We start from the raw sequence: 17,737 nt of genomic DNA on the forward strand, positions 1-17,737 counted from the left end.
TTATTTATTTTATGTATGTGAGTACACTGTTGCTATCTTCAGACACACCAGAAGAGGGCATCAGATCCCATTACAGATGGTTGTGAGCCACCATGTGGGTGCTGGGAATTGAACTCAGGACCTCTGGAAGAGCAGTCAGTGCTCTTAACCCCTGAGACATCTCTCCAGCCCTTCGTTAAGATTTCAATTTATTAAAGCACTTGGGGGGCAGAGGCAGGTGGATTTCTGAGTTCAAAGCCAGCCTGGTCTACAAAGTGACTTCCAGGACAGCCAGGGATACACAGAGAAACCCTGTCTCGAAAAACTCAGAAAAAAAAATTCTGTTTATTTCAAGTGTATACAAGTGTATGAATGTTTTGCCCGCATGTATGAATTACATCACAAGCACACAGTGCCCATGTCTCCTTCTCCTCAGGGCTTAAGGTCATAGGAGCCCCTCGTCATCATACTTAGCCTTTAAGTGGGCGTTGGGGTCCTCATGCTCACACGGAGGCATTTTATCCATTGGGCCATCTTCCCAGTCTCAAAACTCTTTAAAAACCTCGAAACAGGGTTTGAGTAGGAGTTCTTTAGTTTGTACTGAAACCCCAAAAGCCCTCTCCTTTAATCATTCCCAAGAGGGAGTACTCCCCATTTTCTAGAGAGAGCAAATGAATGACCTGATGTTCGAACCTGCACCCTGCCTCTTCTAAAGGACTCCATCACGATCTGCCTTGGCTGCCCTGCCCCAGACCTCTCTGGCCTTCCTCCTAGGCAAGGCGGGAGATGCCAGCCACCTGCGCCTTTCTCAACCTGAGGACTCCCAGGTGGGTGGGGCTGGGCACCAGGATTGGCTTGCAAGCGTGGTAAAGGCAAGGGGCTAGCGCAGGCAAACAAGACAACTGGCAGAGCCCTGCTACAGCCACCACTACGCTTGCCAGGCCCCGGCCCCCTGTGAGCTGGGGCCGCTTGCTGGCCCGCTTCTGGGTGCCCTGCACATCATGGACACAGGTGGCCATGGCTGCTCACTCTCCTCGCTTTATGTGGGCGATCTGCACCCCGACGTGACTGAATCTATGCTCTATGAGATGTTCTCCCCGATCGGCAATATCCTTTCCATCCGCGTGTGTCGGGATGTGGCTACCCGGCGCTCTCTGGGCTATGCCTACATCAATTTCCAGCAGCCTGCTGACGGTGAGCTCTAGAGAAGAGAAAACGTTTACTTTTAACATTCTTGAGCCAAAATACTTTCCTTTTGATAACTACCATCCTGAACTGGAAAGCTTTCTTTCAAATGAACTTCTATTAGCTCAGTAATAGTGATTTTTCTATCTTTTAGGTGGAAATGGGCCTGTAGCTAATTGTGGGTATTTTACATTACAGATCATAGTCAGGGAAGATTGGGTAGCCTGTGTTTCCGTCTTCTGTATCATAGTTAGGGAAAATGAGGCCTGAAGACAGGGAGTTGGAAGGTAGGCGCTCAGTCGCTGAGGGGAGAATTGGCAGTTACTGCTGGCCGTGCTGGTTGTTGGTGAGTGGCTTTGGGATTAAGCAGAGCTGAATTAGGAATCCAGGATCTGTGTGACAGCAGGCAAGTGGCTCAACCACTCTGAGCTCAGTTGGCTGTGTGGAAGGAAACTGGGGCTCTGCCTCCCTTGCAGAGTGGTTACATAGGAGATTGATAGCACCTGGGAGGAAGCTGCCCAAAGCCTTGCAGGTGGAGAGTGGGGAAGAGGCCGTGGGTTCACGCCCTCCAGTGTAGCCTGACCTGAGGGCTACCCCAGGTGCCTCACCTCTCTGATTCTGGAAGAGCCGCCTCCTGTAGGCATTGCCAGCCACTGGCAGGGTGAAAGCATTGATTAGTAATTGTCAGCCGAGCATGTCTGGTCTTCTGCTGAAATCAGAGGACAAAGGTTAAGAACCATGGTTTTGCTGAGGCTGTGCCACACCCTTGGTGAGAGGCCAAGGCTCGTTTCTCTGGATCATGAAGAATGGGGATCCCGAGTGTGAAGTACCATTAGGGACACTGGATGTATTCTCAAGGGCAGTGTAAGAACTGCTCCAGAGATGTAACCAAGAATTGTCCTTCCCTACCTACTGGGAAAGCCCTGGCAAGAACATGAATTTGAGGCCAGCCTGGGCTACATATTGAGATCCTATCTCAAGATGAAGTAGTTCAGGCCCCCTGTGTGAGTTAGGAGTTTCCCTGAAGCCAGGATGTTCTTGCCCTCTGCTACACTCCACGTCTGCCTATGCCTGTCTGCAAAGCTCCTGACTGAAACAGAGTCTGACCATCAGGGCCCAGTCCATAGATGGGAGATCTGAACTCTGGAGGTCCTGACTGGGTGTGTTAGCAATGGATGAAAACTGCAGGCTTCTGTGGCCTGCGCCACTGCACTCCGTTTGCCTCTTCTGTGTCTCTGAAGCGAGCAGTGTCCTTGAAGCAGGCAGCACATTATCTGCAGGGAATAGGCTGTCCAAGTAGAAGGGTGCTGAGCAGAGATGTCTGGTTGTGCGTATGCCGCCATTTATCAAACATCTTTTCCCTGCGTCATGCAGAAACCAAGTATCGTTCATTGCACGTTTTACATATCAACCTGTTTGACAGCCCGGCAGTAGGGGATGTTGCCTCCTCATTTAGGTGTAGGAAGGAAGGTGCTGTCACCATCTCCTCACTTCACAGGTGGGGATGAGAGACGGGTGATGGGAGTTCACTTTCCCTTCCTCTTTGCATGCTCACCCACGCAATGTGTGTCCAAGGCCGGGAGAGCCCAGCTCTGCCTTTGCAAGCTTCACCCTCCCCACGTGTGTGATGGGAAATCCATGCTATTTACTGAGAGTTGCTCTTTCTGCAGTGTGTGAGGAGTACGTGGACAATTCCCTCAGCGGAATCCACTAGTGACCCAGGCCGCGGCTTTCCTTTCCTCTATTCTAGAAGGACACCAATGTCACCTAGCTTACCCTTTTCTCTCCTTTGCCTCCCCTCCAGCGGAACGGGCACTAGACACAATGAACTTTGAGGTGATCAAAGGCCAACCCATCCGAATCATGTGGTCTCACCGAGATCCAGGTCTTCGGAAGTCTGGTATGGGCAACATCTTTATCAAAAACTTGGAGAATTCCATCGACAACAAGGCTCTGTATGACACCTTCTCTACTTTTGGGAGCATTCTCTCTTCTAAGGTGGGTATGGCCCCCTCTGGGAAAGTTGGATGTTGTCAAATACCTTTGTGGTAGAGGGATGCCAACCAGCACCATTGGCTTTGGCACTTAGCCAGGAGCTATTCATGGTTTAATCTTCCCAGAACTGTTAGAGGTCACCCCTGCATCCAACAGCTCGATCATGGTGTGTAATCTCCCCACCTCATGGTTGTCAGCCCATACATTTACTGAAATGGTGATTTGGGTTGAGCTCGATTGGACAGCATTTCTGGCCTTGGCTGGGTTCCCTTATATGCTACCTGAGCCTGGCGGGAACTCTTAGGAGGCCCATATGGGCCTGGCCAGCTGTCAGTTAAAACATCTGGGATTTCCTCCGTGTGGTCTTTCATGCTCCTGCAGGCTAGCCCATGTCTCTCTCACAGCTGTGGCAGGTCTCAAAAGACAGATGTTTACCAGGCTACCTGAAACTTCAGCTCTGAATCAAGACCCTTTCACCTCTACTGTTTTCTATATGCCAAAGTCAGTCACAGGCCAATGCACGTTCAAGTGAGGGGGTAGTTAACTAAAGAAACAAAAAAGCAGAATGAAGCGTATGGTTGTGACAAAGCTATTAATTGGGGACATTGAAGCAATCAGCAGATACATCTTGCTTCAGGTTTCCCTTGGGGCTGGAGATGGAACCCAATCTACCGCTGAGCTTCATGCCCAGCCCCAACAGCATCTTGTTTTTTTTAAAGATTTATTTATTCTATGTAAGTACACTGTAGCTGTCTTCAGACACTCCAGAAGAGGCAGTCAGATCTTGTTACAGATGATGGTGAGCCACCATGTGATTGCTGAGATTTGAACTCAGGACCTTTGGAAGAGCAGTCGGTGCTCTCAACCGCTGAGCCATCTCTCCAGCCCCACATCTTGTTTTTAAGGTAGTTCTTGTACTAGAACTTAAAGCCCGTTTTATTCTTAGCCACTGCTTGTCTCCAAGTCTTTTTTTATATTTAGTTTTCTGCTTCCATGGACACATTGAGTTTTTGCTCCTCGTGCCATGCCGTAAGTACTGAGTGGATTATGACGGTCTGAGAAGGGCTCTGATTAGTTCTCCAACCTTATATAGGCGGATATTCAGGAGTAGAAGCCTAAAAGTAGGTCCTCGTGTGCTGAGCAGAGGGCTAAAGTCTGGGGTTGTGCCCTGGATAACATCGAGGATGGCTGATCAGGTCCATGCAGAGAGGCAAAGGCAGAGGTACCGTGATCTCTGGGTTTGAGCCTTTCCTGAGCACTGATATGAGCCAACTACAGTCCCTCAGCTCTCAGCTGGGTCCTCCCACCCTCCCTGTGGATAGGGCCTGTCTCTGCCACCCTAGAGAAACCGGCAGCTCCTTGCTTTCAGGACCAGTGGGAGGACGAAGCTTAGTTGTGGAATATGTTCTTACATGTGTGAGCACAGGGTCTTGGTTGTCTGTGTCTGTGGCCTCTCTGGATTCCTCCCTCCCTCCTTCCCACCCTTTAAGATATCCCTAGGAGGATTGCCAAGTCTTGCTTGAGGCCACAGTGGTTTGAAGCTGGAAGATGCTTGTTTGCAGTTCAATGCAGTAGATGGATGGAGGGTTAATAATGTTGAAAGCTTTGGATTTGATTTTGTGTTTTTTGTTGTTGTTGTTTTGAATTTTCATTGTTGTCATCGTCCTCCCAATGTTTCTTGAGATAAGGTCTTACATAGTCCTGGCTGGCCTTGAGTTACTATGCTATACTACTATATAGTTCAGCTACTCTCAAACTCAAAGCAGTCCTCCTGCCTCAGTGTCCTGGAGTGCTGGGATTGCTGCTGTGCACTACCATGCCTGGCTTTAGAGTCATTGAGCTAGTAGGTTTGCCAGGTTAACTGAAGTAAATTAGTCAGGGGAAGTCTATCCCACTTCTTCAGGCCTTGAATCTCCTGGGCCAATGAAGACTGCATAGCAAGCTTTGTGTGACACAGGCAAGAAGTCCCTGTAGGCCTAAGGAACCCCTGTTGTGGGCATGGTTAGGAACAAGGCTTACAATGTGGTCCCTACCTTCACTCCTGAGCTTGGCTGGAGTTGGTAGGAGTTTTAAGAATAACTGGGAATTGGGCTCAGGGGAAGGATTAAGGTTCCAATGAAATCAGGGACCCAGAAAGGAGGGAGCCAGTCTGAAAAGACTTCTGTGGCACTTTGGGAAGAACACACACATGATTAGAGTCAGGTCACCCAAGTGCAAAGCCAGCCATGGAGCAGCAAGGCAACATAATCCAGTGGGCCAGAAAGAGGATACTCAAGGCCGTGTCCTGAGTTCAAATGCTACCATGTCCTAACTGTACTGTCTGGCAGTTCATGACCCTGAACTTTTGCTGCTTCTAAAAGGGGCAGTGGTAGAGCTCCCTTCATAGGTGTCGGGAGGTGGACTGAGTTACGTGTGCCATCTCTGAAAAGGTCCCTGGGACATGAGCATCTAAATGAACATGCAATAATTTTGAAATTGCTACTGAATGGTTGATCTTGGACCAGTCATTTATTCTAATTTTCCCACTGGATCTCAGAAGTTAAGAATTCATGGGGGGCTTAGGGGGCTGGAGAGATGGCTCAGAGGTTAGGAACACTGACTGCTCTTCCAGAGGTCCTGAGTTCAATTCCTAGCAACCACATGGTGGCTCACAACCATCTATAATGGGATCTGATGCCCTCTTTTGGTGTGTCTGAAGACAGCATCAGTATACTCACAGACATAAAATAAATAAATCAAAAATCAAAACCAAAAGAAAACAAAGAATTCCTTGGGAAGGTTCTCTGGTATATATCTTTAGCTGGTGATGGTCCCACATTTGGTGGGGAAGGCATGTCGGCGTGGCTGAATCTGAAAGGGCTGATGTTGACTATGTAAGGGGTATAAAGTTGAGAATTATATTTATTTATATACATGTGTATGTGCCTGCTTATCTCCATGTGCAGTGTGTGTGCATGTGTGTGTTTGTGTGTGTGTATGTGTGTGTGTGTGTGTGCAGTACCCCTGGAGGCCAGAAGAGGGTGTGGGATCCCTTGCAACTGGAGGTACATGCAGTTGTGAACTCTCCCAATATAGAATCAAATCCAGGTCCTCTGCAAGAACAGCAAGTTCTCTTACCATAGAGCCATCTCCCCAGCTCCACAAGCAAGGGTTTGGATACAGGATTTGTTGTGCTGCAACATGCCAAGTTGACAGACCTCTATGCATAGCTGAAGCCATGGGAGGTTAAAGGGACCTAGTTCGTCACAATCTCAATTTTAGGAAGAGCATCTTAGCAATGGCATGGGAATGGAGTGGTGGATAATGCCATTGGGCAGAGCCAGGTGGTGGTTCTGTGATAACTGGGGCCAGAACCATCTTAGGAATGGGGTTAAAAGCCTTCATTCAAGTTCACCAAGAGCCGAAAACTGAGGTAGTTTTTGTTCTCCACTTCTGACCTTTCCGCTTGAGTCAGACCCATTGCAGAACAGACATGGAGTGCTCTGTTACAAACTTGAAGTGCGTTTGTTGTTAGAATAATATATAGATTGGCAAAATTCAAACAATATAGAAGAGAAGAAACAAACAAAAAAACAAAAAACAAACAACAACAACAACAACAAAACAATGCTCTGTCCTTTCCAGTCCTGATTCCCAGGAATGCTCAATGTCAGTAGTTTTGTGTGGTGGACACGGTTGTATACACACCAGTAGTCCTAGCACTTGCAAGACTAAGGTAGGAGGATTTCAAGTTTGAAGCCAGTCTGGGCTACAGAACAAGATCCTGTCTCAAAAATCCCCCGGAAAAAAAAAAAAAAAAAAAGCCAACTAAAATAGGTGTGTGTGTGTGTGTGTGTGTGTGTTTCAAAACTTTCTATTTGTAGGTCCCACTTTAATCCAAATGGGTGTGATATGGGCCTGCCCCTTAGTTATACACTTTAAATAATGGAAGCCACATTATCTACCACATACTCTGCACCACAGCTTCTATCACCAGCCTCCCCTGCGATGTTTACAGTATCATGGTATCTTCAGTTTGTTGTCAGAATCAGGGGACAGCTATGAGATGGAAACCCCAAGTCCACTCTTACATAGGCTGTTACCTCAAGCAAGTAGACTGGCTTTTCTAAACTTCCGTTCCCCAGTTCTAAACTGGGGCTGTTGTGAGATTAGGTCTCAGTCTTCCCCCCAACCTGCCAGATGAACCCCCAGGGTCTGAGCTCCATCCCCAGCCTCTACATAATGGTCTTTTATGCTCATCTGTGAACATTCATGTACTGTCGTTACCCCCTGTCCTCTGTCTCTCCCTGAAGTCCCCACTGGGTGGTGTCTCTGTCCTTCCTCCCTGTGACCCAGGTCGTATACAATGAACATGGATCGCGGGGTTTTGGCTTTGTGCATTTTGAGACCCATGAGGCTGCCCAGAAGGCCATCAACACCATGAATGGGATGTTGCTGAACGACCGGAAAGTGTGAGTTCCTGGGCCTGGGGGAGGGGAGAGGCTAAGGGGGCAGAGCTGTGAAATCAGGAGTGTTGCTTCTGTGACTGTCTAGTGGTCGGCAGAGATCTTCCTTGGTGTGTAACGTCAGGTGAGTTGCTCAGCCTCTCGGACTAGCGACCACTTCTCTGTGGTGACTGCTGATGCTTGGTGTTCAACTCTTGGCGTCTGCTCCACCTTACTTATGACACATGCGCTCCATAAACCACCCTCCTTTCATATGCCTGGTCTTTGTTAATCAAGGAGTCTTTTCGGCCAAGTGCAGCCTTGTGTTCCTGGAGTCCCAGCTACTTGGGAAGCTGAGGCAGAATTACTTGAGTTCAGGAGTTTCAGGGAATCCTGAACAGCATAGTAAGAGTCTTCTCTTCTCTCCCTTGCCCCCGAATGATTCTTAGATGTGTTTATGTGAACTTGAATATTCTAGATTTTTCCTTTTCTTCCTTTTTAGCTATGCTTGGGATTGAACTAGGGACTGGTAAATGCTAGGCAAACACTCAACTACTGAGCTATATCCCTAGCCCAGAATCTCTGGATTTTATAATAAATGTTGTATTTAAATGATGTCAGTCTCCCCTTTATCACCAGTGACCTTGACACCGACTATGTCTGAAAAGCTCACCTCGCTTCTCTGGAACTCCCCATACTTGTTAAATGGATAAACAAAGCCCCATGGTATGAATTGGACCCCAGATTTACAGGAATAAACCCTAAGGTGTGGAGAGCTTCAGTATCTGGCTTTAGGACCCCACAGTTAGGCAACTGTCAGTGAGGATCCAGGCTTGTGTCTGATTCCAAATCCATGCTCTCCTTTCCTGTGCCCTCCTAGCCTGGAGCATTTATTCTATGTGAATGTGTCACTAGAATAATGTCCTTGTAACCTCATGTAAGAGTTGAGGTCTGGAATACAGCTTTTTTTTGTTTGTTTGTTTGTTTTTTGTTTTTTCGAGACAGGGTTTCTCTGTGTAGCCCTGGCTGTCCTGGAACTCACTCTGTAGACCAGGCTGGCCTCGAACTCAGAAATCCTCCTGCCTCTACCTCCCCAGTGCTGGGATTAAAGGAGTGCGCCACCACGCCCGGCTGGAATACAGCTTTTTGCCTATTGAAAACAACTGGGCGAATTCAGTCCGTGGAGAATGGCCCTGCCGGGGTTCCCAACAAGAGACAGGAAGCTGAAGGATAGCAATTGGTCCAAGTGACCTAGGGTTGCCGGGTCGGCCCAAACTGGGATGGAGGGACGATGAACCTGGTGGTTTCCACTCTGTTGATGTGTCCACAGCTTTGTAGGCCATTTCAAGTCTCGACAGAAGCGGGAGGCAGAGCTGGGGGCTCGGGCCCTCGGGTTCACCAACATCTATGTGAAGAACCTGCACGCGAACGTGGACGAGCAGAGGCTCCAGGACCTCTTCTCCCAGTTTGGTGGGCACGCTCCCCAAAGGAGGAGGGGGAACACTATTGCTCTTCTTGCCCAGGTCAGGTGGGAGGAGGGCTTCTTCTGGGATTTCTGGGGACTTATAGAAGAAGGAAGGGACCATGCAGGCCCCTCCCCCAACTCCCTGCTAAGCCTGTTTGGTCCTTCCTAGGAAATATGCAGAGTGTGAAGGTGATGAGAGACAGCAATGGGCAATCCCGGGGCTTCGGCTTCGTCAACTTTGAGAAGCATGAGGAAGCCCAGAAGGTAGGTGTCTCCATGGTCCTGCTCCAGAAAGAAGCCCCAAAGCCAGGCTTGGGAAGCCAGAAGATCAGGGGCAGGCCTGCCAGCAGAGGGTGAGAAAGCCCCGCCCTCGCCCCGCCCCGCCCTCGCCTCGCCCCACCCCCGCCCTTGCCCCGCCCCCGCCCAGAATGGTAGGATTTGGCCTTATCCTTCCTTGTTGGTTTCTAAACCTAGAAGTTCAACGAATTGAGCATTTAGGCACAGAAGCATTCCTCACTGTGTGCAAATACTTACTAATAACTGACTTCTTGGGAAGCCAGAGGTCCCCCTCAAATATTTCTCCCCACGCCAGTAAAAAGTCCTAACCACCCAGTCAGTGTGCACTAGGGTCTGTCTGACTACCATGGCTTTCTGTGGATAAACCGATGGGAAATCAATTCTTCAAGTGGATGTCCTCAGGCAGAAGGTGCAGGATCGTATGCCATGTAACAGGGTCAGGCTTGTTAAGAAGAGAAAACTCTCAGGGCTGGAGAGATGGCTCAGCAGTTAAGAATACTTGCTGCTCTTCCAGGGGCCACCGAGTGCAGTTTCCAGCAGCATCAGTGGGCTCACAACTGGCTGTAACTCCAGCTCAGGGATCTGCTGCCCTCTTCTGGCCCCTTGAGCACCTGCCCACAGGCAGCACACTCACACACAGATAGACACCATACATTACATCTTTTTCTTACATGCTTTGTAATGTAATGTAAAATATTGAGGTGGCTGGGAGATGGCAGAGTGGTTAAGAGCACTGGCTGCTCTTACAGAGGACCCGGGTTCAATTCCCAGTTCTCCCATGGTAGCTCACAACCATCCATAACTCCATGTCCAGGGAATCGGACTCCCTCTTTTGGCCTCCGTGGGCACCAGGAACAGACATAGTACACAGACACAATGCAAACTGTTATACACATAAAATAATAAAATAACTTTAATTTTGTTTTGTTTTTCGAGACAGGGTTTCTCTGTGTAGCCTGGTTGTCCTGGAACTCACTCTGTAGACCAGGCTGGCCTCGAACTCAGAAATCCGCCTGCCTCTGCCTCCCAAGTGTTGGGATCAAAGGCATGTGCCACCACACCCAGCTAACTTTAAATTAAAAAAAAAAAAATATATATATATATACATATATATATATATTTTAAAAAGAAGATAAAGCTGGGTGGTGGTGGCACTCTCGGGAGGCAGAGACAAGCAGATCTCATGAGTTCAAGGCCAGCCTGGTCTACAAAGTGAGTTCCAAGATATCCCAGGGCTACCCAGAGAAACCCTGTCTCAAAAAGAGAGAGAGAGTGAGAGAGAAAGAGAGAGAGAAGGAAAGAGAAAGAGAGGGAGGAAGAAGAGGGGGAAAATGAGGAGAAAGAGGAAGAGAGAGGGAGGGAGGGAGGGAGGGAGGGGGAGAGAGGGAGGGAGGGAGGGAGAAGAAAAGTCAGGATTGAAGAGCAATGTTTCTCGAACTACTTATGAAAGCCCTCATGGTTAGCAAAAGACATTGTTCTGCATTGTAAACTGTACCACGAAGGATTGTGATTAGACACCAAGCCATCTTGGAAGAACGGTGTTTGCTTTGTTCTAATGAGCCCTGTGTGGGGGGTGACAGAATACAAGTTTAACTTATTATCTAATAGACCTTCTAGAGCAGTGTAAAGTTCCTGGCAAAACTGGGTAAGATGGCGTAGATGTCCCCCATACCTCTGCCATGCACAGCTTCCCCCAGCAGGGAGGTACATTTGTCACACTGGTTAACCTACTTCAGCAATGTACCATGATCAACTGGGGGTCTCTGGTTTACTCTGGGATTCATTCTTGGTGTTGTTCACTCTCTGGCTTTGGACCAATAGCGAAGTGTATGCATCCATTGTTACCATAGTTTTAGCTCTCTAAAGCCTGTGTTCCATCAGTCCTTTACAATCCGATAGCCTCCTGACCCCCACTGAGTTTCTCACTGGCCTCACAGTTCTGCCTTTTCCAGACTGTCCTGGAGAGAGTTAGAAGTTCGTTAGAGTGAGAGTTAGTTGTATCCTTTACTGACTGGCTTCTTTCAATGGAATGTGCATTTAAATATTTGGGGCTAGAGAGCTGACTCAGCAGTTAAGAGTTCCTGCAGAGAATCCAAGTTCAGTTCCCCTGGACTCTACAGTACAGTAGGAGGCTCACAACCCCCTGTAGCTCCCGGGGTTCTGATGTCCTCTTCTGACCTCGCTGGGCACTGGCATACAAGCATTCATACCTATGCAGATTTACGTACCTACACTCGCATTAAATTTAAATATGGAAAACTTAACATTAATTTGAGTTTTGTTTTTCTTTTCATTTGAGACAGGTTCTCAGCTTGTAACCACAACTGGCCTGGTCAAAGAGGAGACCAAGTTAGCCCTATACTTACCACAGTTCTCTGTCCCATCTCCTGGATGCCAGGGTTCACAGCCACATTGTCACCACTCAGGCTTCTGTTTATTAAAATAAAACCTAAATCAAAAATATTAAATCTATCACTTACTCTAGAATCTTGGGCCATTTCTTTTAAAATGTGATTGTCCTGTAAGAGACTTTTCCATGGTATCATTTATTCTCAGCTAAGAAGGCCAGCCTAGTTATAGGTGGTCTCAGCTGGCCAAGGAGTCAAGATTGGAGACAGGGCCATGTGCAGATGGTTCACCAGGGGCTTTCCTCCTCTTCCTCTCCAGGCAGTGGACCACATGAATGGGAAGGAGGTGAGCGGGCAGCTGCTCTATGTGGGTCGGGCCCAGAAGCGGGCAGAACGGCAGAGCGAGCTGAAGCGCAGGTTTGAACAAATGAAGCAGGAGAGGCAGAACCGCTACCAGGTGAGGCCAGGCTTCCGTGGAGGCTGCAGGGTCTGTCTTGGGGTGGAGGGGAGAGGTGTGCGGAGGGGGGGTCACTGAATATGATTTCTTCCTATTGTCACCCTGATTCTAGAAACATGGGTCGGGGCAGGGATCAGATGAGCCCTGGGGTAGGCTTCCCCACCTGGCTTGTGACAGAGGAGAAGTGGCATTTAACTGGACCACAAAGGGCTGGTTGGAATGCTGTCAACTTCAGCCAGAGTGATCCTTTGTGTGTCTAATGCCCACTGCATCCTCCAGTGATAGACAACAAGAATGTCCTACATAATTTCCAAATGCCTCTGGAGGACACCTTACTCTAGGCTGAGAATAATTAGGCCAGACATGTTACATCTAGAAACTGGAATGTTGCTTAGCCATTAAAGTCACTTTAAGTTGTGGCTCAGTCAGCAAAGTGCTTGCTATGCAAACATGAGGACTTGAGCTTGACCCCAGTACCCATGTAAAAGCTGGGTATGGCGGTACAAAACTTAATACACATGCTGGGAGAGGCAGATGGATCCCTGGGACTTGCTGATCCACCAGCTTAGCCTAACTGCTGATTCTCAACTCACAGTGAAGAGACCTAGTGTCAAAAAACAAGGAATGATTGAGGAAGACACTCAAGGTCAACTATGACCTCTGCATGTGCGCACACGGGTGTGCGCACACACACACACACACACACACACAAGCACGTGTGTACACGTACACACATAGTTACCGTGACCTAACTGTTGTTTTTAATGTTTATTTATTTTATGAGTGTGGGACTTTGTTTGTATGCATGTATATCACTGGATATATGCCTGCTACCTGTGGAGGTCAGAAAGGGGCTTCAGATCCCCTGGAGCCAGAGTTATGGATGGTTGTCAGCCATCATGTAGACTCCAGAATGTAGGTCCTCTTCAAGAGCAGGAGGCGCTCTTCCCTGCTGTTTCTACAGTCTCTTGTTTCTGAGACAGAGTCTCACTGTATGGCTCTGGGTGGCCTGGAGCTCACTATGTAGACCAGGCTGGCCATGATCCTCCTCTGTCTCTCTCCCATGTGCTGGGATTACAGCCATGAACCACCGTACCCTGCAAGTTAACAAACTAAATTAGTTAACTATAACTAATTAAAAATTAGTTAATTAAAAATAAGTGTAGATCAATACACTGTAACTTCTTGGAGATGAACCAACCCCTCTAAATTTTTTAATAGAAGTTTTAGATTTTATGGAGAATGTACATTGTGTGTACACATATATATGATGTGCATACATACTCGTATATGATGTGCATACATACTCGTGCGTGCGTACATGATTGACAGCCTTATCCGCACTGCAGGGACAGTTGAGAGTATCTAGAACCTGCAGGTGTCCCATTTGGGAGGTAGGGGACGTTGGCACACATCCTGTGGTGGGCAGCACAGTCCGCACAACAAGGAGCTGGCACGAATGATTGCGCTGCAGTTTTGATATCTCTAAGATGGGGATTAAAGCCTACTTATCTTACAGTCAGTGTGTAAAGGGCTTAGAGCGGTGTCCTGCCTTATGTAAGATGATATGTCAAGCTGCCAGGTGGTGGAGTGGCAGCTCTCCTATACTTGGTGCGCAAAGCACAGTCGGCCCACCAGGATGTCTGCCAACAGCTGTTCCACCCAGCTGCCTGGAGAGCCTCAGCTTGCGTAGGCCTGAGCCCTCCTTCCATGGTCCCCCTGTGTGAAAGGGGAGCCTAGGAATTGTGCAGCTGTGTGGGAGTGGTTGTGGGCCTTCAAGGTTGTGTGACCTGCAGCTCCCCCCCCCCCAGGGGGGCGGCCACAGGCAGACTGAGTGGCTGCATGAGGCTAGGCTCTGCATGTCCCTTGTCAGCTTGCCAGACACTGGCCCACCGCTTCCGGCAGTCTGGGGCTCTAGGAGAAGGAACACTGAGCGCTATCCACTCTTCCAGGGTGTGAACCTTTATGTGAAGAACCTGGACGACTCCATTAACGATGAGAGGCTGAAGGAAGTTTTCTCTACCTATGGAGTGATCACCAGCGCTAAGGTGAGGGGCGCTGCTCTCCTTGCCTTCGTGCATCCCCATCCTCTCAGCTTCTCACCCCTACACAACCCCCAGCTTCTCACCCCTACACAACCCTCAGCTTCTCACCCCTACACATCCCCAGATTCTTACCCCTACACAACCCTCAGCTTCTCACCCCTACACATCCTCAGATTCTCATCCCTACATACCCCAGATTCTTAACCCTGCACTCTCCCAGCCTCTCACCCCTGCACAGCCCAAGCCTCTCCGTTAGTTTCCAGAGACTTTGGGTTAGGTCCCTCTTTCTGTTTCTGGCTAACACCTTTGGAGATCCATTGGCAGCCTTGTCTGGACTGGATGGGGGAAAAATAAACATATAATGTAGGCATCGCACTGGGCTTGAAGTACTGGTCTTATTTTATTCAATAACTGCCCACAGATACCTACTGTATGCCAGATTCCAAAAATGTATCCTCTGTCTGGACCTCAGTTTACTCATCTGGAAAATGGGACAGCTTCATTCTTTCTTCCCCATTTGTTGAGTACCAGCTGTGTGCCCAATCTTGTGACATACCTAAGATGTGACAAATGGCCATCCTCCCCAGCAGTTCCATGACTGTGAAGGAGGCTTAGGGTCCACATCTCTCTCATAAGATGAAAGTACAGCACGAGCTGCGTGGGCCTCAGCCCTGGCTTCTCATCTGGGTCAGACAGGCTGCATGTGGAGTTCTGAGGGCATGACCTGAACATTTGACTTTTTTTTTTTAAAGTTTTTGTTTTTTAAAGATTTATTTATTATATGTAAGTACACTGTAGCTGTCCTCAGACACTCCAGAAGGGGGAGCCAGCTCTCGTTACGGATGGTTGTGAGCCACCATGTGGTTGCTGGGATTTGAACTCTGGACCTTCGGAAGAGCAGTCGGGTGCTCTAACCCACTGAGCCATCTCACCAGCCCAACATTTGACTTTTTATTTTAATTAAAGTTGTATTACATCTTGTTATGTATGTATGTACACACACACACCCACCCAGAGCTCAGAGGTCAACCTGTGGGGGCTCAGTTCCCGCTTTCCACTGTATGGGTCCCTAGGGGTCTGGCTTAAGTCATTGGGTTTGGTAACAGGTGCCTTTACCTGCTAAGCCCTCTCTCCTGCCCCAGGGATATTTGACTTTATAAAGTAGCCCAGGTGGTTGTAAAATGGCCCAAGATTTATTCATCTCATACCAGGGTCTGTGGGAAGCGTATGCAAATGAGTAAGACACAGTCCATGCCTTTGAGGGCTTTATGATCTAGTGATAAGGTCAGATCCATCACTATCGTGAGATGCGAAGTTGGGACTTGGGAGAGCTCAGTTGGTAACGTGCTTGCCTTGCTAGCGTGAGGACCTGAGTTCTAGCCTAAGAACGTGGGCAAAACTAAAAGTCAAGTCTGGTGGTGTGTGCTGTGTGAAGTGTGTGGTGGTGTATGAGGCAGAGAAGTGCTGTGTACTGTGTGTGGTGTGGTGTAGTGCCATGCACAATAGTGCAGTATTGTGTGCAGTGGTGCGGTACTGTGTGCAGTGGTGCACTGCTGTGTACTGTGTGTGGTGCTGTGTGCAGTGGTGCAGTACTGTGTGCTATATGTGGTACTGTATACAGTGTTGTGGTGTTGTGTGTGTTGTAGTGTTGCAGTGTTGTAGTGCTGTGTGCAGCAGTGCAGTGATGTATGCACTGGTGTGGTACTGTATGCAGTGGTGCAGTACTGTGTGCTATATGTGGTACTGTATGCAGTGTTGCGGTATTGTGTGTGTTGTAGTGTTGCAGTGTTGTAGTGTTGTAGTGCTGTGCACAGTAGTGCAGTAATGTATGCACTGGTGTGGTACTGTGTGTACAGTGGCGCAGTGTTGTAGTGCTGTGTGCAGTACTGTGGTGCTGTGTGCAGTGCAGTGCACAGTGGTATGTGTGGTGCTGTGTACTGTATGCAGTGGTACAGTGCTGTGTACTGTAATTCCAGACAAGCAGATTCCTGGGGCTTGTCTGCTATTCGGTCTCTTCTACTTGAGACCCTGCCACAAAACAAAGGTAGATGCTACTTGAAGAATGATACCCATGGTTGTCCTCTGGTATCTGTAAACACATGTATGTTAACCTGCAGACATGAACATGTGTCCTGCACATTAGCACATGCACACACATGAACATGCACATTAGCATTTGCACACATATACACACACAGAGGATGGGAGGCAGTGTTGGATACAGAGATGCAGGAGCTTGGTGGAGCAGTTGGGGGCTTCCTGGAGCAAAAGGAAATGGCCTTTGACTTGGCAATGACGAGATAGGGAACAGAAGTTGGAGTGGGTTATATGATGAGGATTTATCTAATTATATACTTTTTCTATTTTATACAAAATGTGATAAAAAAATAAGTCAGAGAAGAATAAATCAAAAGAATGCTTAAGTGAATGAAAGTGTATATACTGTCTATTGTAAATGAGCCATTGCCAAGTTAACTGTAAATTCCACTTACATTTTAGTCTTAACAAAGTTATTGTTCTCTTTTATAATTTGTTTGTTTATTTTGTTTTGTTTTGTTTTGTTTTGTTTTTTGAGACAGGGTTTCTCTGCAGTCTTGGCTGTCCTGGAACTCACTCTGTAGACCAGGCTGGCCATGAACTCTTAGAGATCCACCTGACAGACAGATAATTTTAAAAAAGGGAACAATAAAGTCAGGCAGTGCATCAGCACTCAGGAGGCAGAGGCCTGTGCATCTCTGAGTTTGAAGCCAATCTGGTCTAGAGAGTGAGTTCTAGGTCAGCCAGGGCTACACAGAGAAACCCTGTTTCAAAAAAACAAAAACAAAACAAAAAAACTATCTGCTAACAGAAACCTTTTTTTTTTTAAATTTTTAAATTTTTTTATTCTTTGAGACAGGATTTCTCTGTGTAGCCCTGGCTGTCCTGGAACTCACTTTGTAGACTAGGCTGGCCTCGAATTCAGAAATCCACCTGCCTCTGCCTCCCAAGTGCTGGGATTAAAGGCGTGGGCCACCACGGCCAGCTAACAGAAACTCTTAACACTATATCTTCATGGAGACCTCTGGCGTCTGGCTTGGAGATGATGCAGTGGGTGAGAGTGCTTGCTGTACAAGCATGAAGACCAGAGTTCAAGTCCTCAGAGCCTACATAAAAAGTTAACTCTTCTCATGTGTGAGCTTGTAACCCCAGAGCTATGTTGGATAAAGACAGGGAGATGGCAGAGCCTTGTTGGCTGCCAGCCACAGCGAGACTGTCTTCAGGAAAGAAAGTAGAGGGTGATAGAGAAGGATGTCTGACATCCTTCTTTGGCCTCAGTGTGCGTGCGCACACACACACACACAGCACACAGAGCACATACATACACACATCAGACACATATACACACACATATACACATATCATACACATACACACACACCACATATATACACATCACACACACCCCACAAATATATACACATCACGTACATACAACACACTCACACATACACATATCATACACATACACACACACTCACACATATACACACCACACACACACC

The 17,737-nt window shown here is 47.9% G+C and overlaps 1 protein-coding gene across 1 annotated transcript in view; it reads left to right on the top strand.

Annotated features, from left to right (window-relative positions):
• The first annotated feature begins 729 nt into the window (after window positions 1-729).
• The window catches only part of Pabpc1l (poly(A) binding protein cytoplasmic 1 like), a 26,302-nt gene continuing 9,294 nt past the window's right edge, over window positions 730-17,737 (top strand). The window contains exons 1-7 of the mRNA XM_021156020.2: window positions 730-1,173; window positions 2,969-3,162; window positions 7,495-7,610; window positions 8,914-9,053; window positions 9,218-9,312; window positions 12,013-12,150; window positions 14,103-14,198. Coding sequence (XP_021011679.1) covers window positions 981-1,173; window positions 2,969-3,162; window positions 7,495-7,610; window positions 8,914-9,053; window positions 9,218-9,312; window positions 12,013-12,150; window positions 14,103-14,198 — 972 coding nt within the window. The 5' untranslated portion in view covers window positions 730-980. The remainder of the gene's footprint in view (window positions 1,174-2,968; window positions 3,163-7,494; window positions 7,611-8,913; window positions 9,054-9,217; window positions 9,313-12,012; window positions 12,151-14,102; window positions 14,199-17,737) is intronic.

Source organism: Mus caroli, chromosome 2 (assembly GCF_900094665.2).
Source record: "Mus caroli chromosome 2, CAROLI_EIJ_v1.1, whole genome shotgun sequence".
Lineage (NCBI taxonomy): Eukaryota > Metazoa > Chordata > Mammalia > Rodentia > Muridae > Mus > Mus caroli.